This window comes from Myotis nattereri, assembly GCF_964212035.1.
Source record: "Myotis nattereri genome assembly, chromosome: 3".
In the NCBI taxonomy this organism is placed as follows: domain Eukaryota; kingdom Metazoa; phylum Chordata; class Mammalia; order Chiroptera; family Vespertilionidae; genus Myotis; species Myotis nattereri.
Window position 1 is genome coordinate 77,803,387 of NC_138077.1, and position 4,125 is coordinate 77,807,511.

Here is a 4,125-nt window from a genome sequence, read left to right on the forward strand (position 1 = left end):
TTCTAAAAGTAAAACAGTATCTTATATGTGAGACAGAGGGCTAGATCAAAAGGATTCTCTGTTAGAAAAGCAAAATAGGTCTTTAACATAGGTAAGGAAAAAATGTTAATCCATTTTCTAATTTCTGGATTTAAAGAAACAAGTTCAAAACCTTGAAGCAAGAAGTAAAAAAGCAGCTTAGTTTCATGGGCAAATGTAAATTGAAAAAACCACAACCACCCAACACCAATCAGGGTGACGTCCCTGGTGGGCGCTCTCTGAAGAGTGGTAGAAACTGCTTTTTTTAATCTCTGTGTTTATGTTTGTACCAAGATCTTCTAAGGGAGTGGTGAGGTGGGGGAGGAGTGGCACTGTATAAAAGAAGCTGCCTTGAGATTTCTAAAATTCATACAAAAACTTCCTAGGTAAGGAAACTTACCAGATTTTGCCACCTGATCTTTAGGGATGGACCCAGAAGCAACCTCTGTTTATTGGGATTATTTGTATGGGACAAGCCCAAATCCTGACGATCTGGAGGAGCCCCACTTCCATGCTCCTTACACATCTGTTTTCCTTCCCATCTTTTACGCAACCGTGTTCCTGCTCGGGGCGCTGGGGAACCTCCTCCTCATGAGCGTGCTGCATTTCAAACGCGGCAGCCGGAGGCTGATCGACATCTTTATCCTGAACCTGGCCGCCTCGGACTTCATTTTCCTCATCACGCTGCCTCTCTGGGTGGATAAAGAAGCCTCGTTAGGACTGTGGAGAACAGGTTCTTTCCTGTGCAAAGGCAGCTCCTACATGATCTCAGTCAACATGCACTGCAGCGTTTTCCTGCTCACCTGCATGAGCATCGACCGCTACCTGGCCATTGTGTGTCCAGCCGTATCCAGGAGATTCCGAAGGAGAGACTGTGCGTACGGAGTCTGTGCCAGCGTCTGGTTTGTCTCTTGCCTCCTGGGGTTGCCTTCTCTTCTGTCCAGGGAGCTCATCCTGATTAATGATCAGCCGTACTGTGCAGAAAAGAGGGCCACGTCGATTAAACTGACTTGGGCCCTGGTGTCCTTGATTGCTACCTTTTTTGCGCCTTTGGTGAGCATTGCGACCTGCTACTGCTGTATCACAAGGAAGCTGTGTGCCCATTGCCAGCAGACGGGAAAGCATAACAAGAAGCTGAGGAAATCCCTCAAGATCATATTTATCGTCGTGGCAGCCTTTGTATTCTCCTGGCTGCCCTTTAATACTTTCAAGCTCCTGGCCATTGTCTCTAGGTTGCAGCAAGAACACTACTTTTCCTCGTCCATTCCCCAGCTGGGCATGGAGGTGAGTGGGCCCTTAGCATTCGCCAACAGCTGTGTCAACCCTGTTATTTACTATGTCTTTGACAGCTACATCCGCCGGGCCGCTGTGCACTGCCTGTGCCCTGGCCTCAGGAACTACGACTTTGGGAGCAGCACGGAGACCTCAGATAGTCACGTCACTAAGGCGCTCTCCAGCTTCATTCATGCAGGGGACTTTGCCAGGAGGAGAAAGAGGTCTGTGTCACTCTAAAAGGAACTCTGACTTCTCAAGCTCTGTTGGTGGACTGGACAGCTCATTTGGGTCGACAAAGGAGGAAGAAGAGTATTGCTAAAAGTATTCATATTGCTTCATAAATGCAAGGAAGAGTTAATTTTTATGAAAAAGACCATTGAAAAGTCTTTGTGTTTGTGGATATAATTAGGCCATATGCTGGTGGGGTGGGTTTTTTTGTGTTGTTTTTTTTTTTCCCAGCAGACTGGCCTTATTTGACCCTTGCCAATCCAGTTCACAGGGCAAAATACAACTCCTTTATGTCCTTGAACTCTGAGATAAAGGCTCCTGCTTGGACTAGTTTCTTTCTTCAAGATTCTTAATGCACATTTAGGCTTTTTCCTCTTTCAAGAACAATGGTACCTTGGCCCACACCACCCTTCATACTGGGCTCCAAAGTGGACTACAGTTAAAGGATTCTGCCCACTTATACCTGGTGAGACAAGTGGTGTCAATGTAGGTAGCAGAAAATATAATATATCTGTGCTCTGACAGTAATTGTTCCTGAGTAATGAAGTGAGGTTCTGGTCTTGTTATTTAAAACCTTGTATGGTGATTCTTTACCATCTTCCAATGTTGGCTTTCATCCTGTGCCATTCAAAATAACTTTAGACTGGCAAAAAGCTCATGGGGGGTGAATCATTTTGTATTATGTTTATGACTTGAGACTTACATTATTATCTGGCCTTCTAGAGTATTTTAACAAGAAAGCATATGGCAAGGTTTGACCTTTATTTTCTTTATAAGATATATTGGTAAAATTGTATCTCATTATAATGGTGTAGTAACTCCTTTTCAATGGGATTTTGCTATGCTCTTTTGTTTTTATTGTCTTTATAAATTAGGATATGACTTTGCTTTAATTATATGTTTTTAATTTATGCAGTTATCTAGGTATCAAATAAAAATGTTACTAATAATATAATTAGGGGTCATCAAATGCTTAGCTACAACCTTGTGCAGATTATGCTTTTGTAATTTAATTAAAATGTTAGTGCTACACATTCCTCATAGTATCATTTGCTGGAGTATATAATTTCAAGATTTGATCCAGTAATATAAGAAGGCAGGATACTCTGAAGTAAAAAAACATCATAACAATGATGATGTTGATATTTTATATAGATTTTTTCAAACCCAGAGACTATCCTGAATTCCTTCACCCAATAAATATTTACTTAGATGATTTGCATCTAATATTCTTTTTAAAGACTTTGGAGTGAAAAACTAGCAATGTAATTAGCAGTAAACACAAAAGCAGCAAACATACTATTGGAAACATTTTTTAATTTAAAAGAAAGATGTTATATTTTTAAACTCACTGTTGACTCAAATGAGTTAATGTTTTACTTCTAACTATTAAGTTTGAAAATCAGAGAAAGCTTATAATTTTTTCAGAGATGAAGTTATTCAAGTTCATTCTATGTATGTATCTTTCACATTAAAAAAAATGTCAAATATTGGGCATCTTATAATCCATTTAAAAGTTAAAAATATAGTTTTTTATTTTGTAAATTGGTTAATTTGTTCACTTCTCTTAAGCCTTTATTAAATAAAAATATAATGTCCTTATATACGTATTCTATGTTGTATTAATTTTATCAACACATTAATATTAATTAATAGTAATATTCTTAGTATTTTAGTAATTAATCATAGATATAGAAAAATCGCAGTGTAAATCATAAGAAATAAAGTTTCTTGGAATACTTCAAAACTGAATTCAAAACAATTAAATAGATCTCCAAACATTAGATGAAAACAAAATATGGAAGGTAGAGACATTCACAGTTTTAGAACAAATCAATAAAAGCACTATTACTAATCGTGAAAATCATTATCTTTAAAAAATGCTCCCTGTAAAAAATAGCCCAATCAGTTAGCTAAGGTATTTGTTAGGAAATGAGAAAACATAGATTATTAGGTTTAACATCATCTTTAATGTTGGAACATTGAGCAAATAATTTTAATCTTTCATACTTAAATTTAGTTGGTACTATAGATGTATAGAATTCTCAAGAATATTATAAGACTAATATAATGGTTTTTTTTAAATACTGAGTAACAAATTATTATATAAAGCTATTGGGTTTCTATTATTAATTATTGAATGTTGCTTAAAAATTTCCAAACTAAAATATATCAAATGATAATCACTCTCATTTAACAAATACTAAGAATCTAACTTCTGTTTCATCCTTTTAGTTTTTGATGAGAATATTTAAAATAACATCAAAAAAGACATATTGTTGTACTTTCTAATACTTTAAATAGACATGCTAATTTTATTCTTAGTGTATTTTATATTCATAATGCACCAAAGAGATAGAAGGAAAAGTAGATAATTTTATAGATGGCATAACTATCATAGAAAAAAGTTCAAGACTTGTTTAAGTTGGTAAGTTACTATGTCGTATGTGGATTCCTCTGGTATAAAATATAATTTATATTATAATAGCATTAAAAGTTTTATTATAAATTATTTTGTTAGATCTCATTTTGCATAGTTTTAAACCATAATATCTCCACATTTTTAATATGAACAAATTCTATGTATATATATGTTCAGAAATA

At 35.7% G+C, this 4,125-nt stretch overlaps 1 protein-coding gene across 1 annotated transcript; it reads left to right on the forward strand.

The window, feature by feature from the left end:
- Positions 1-444: 444 nt before the first annotated feature.
- On the forward strand, positions 445-1,530 carry GPR15 (G protein-coupled receptor 15; the record flags this gene model as incomplete). The annotated part of the gene is made up of 1 exon (XM_081088565.1): positions 445-1,530. One exon carries the CDS (start codon positions 445-447, stop codon positions 1,528-1,530), a length of 1,086 nt encoding a protein of 361 aa, XP_080944691.1.
- Positions 1,531-4,125: the final 2,595 nt, after the last annotated feature.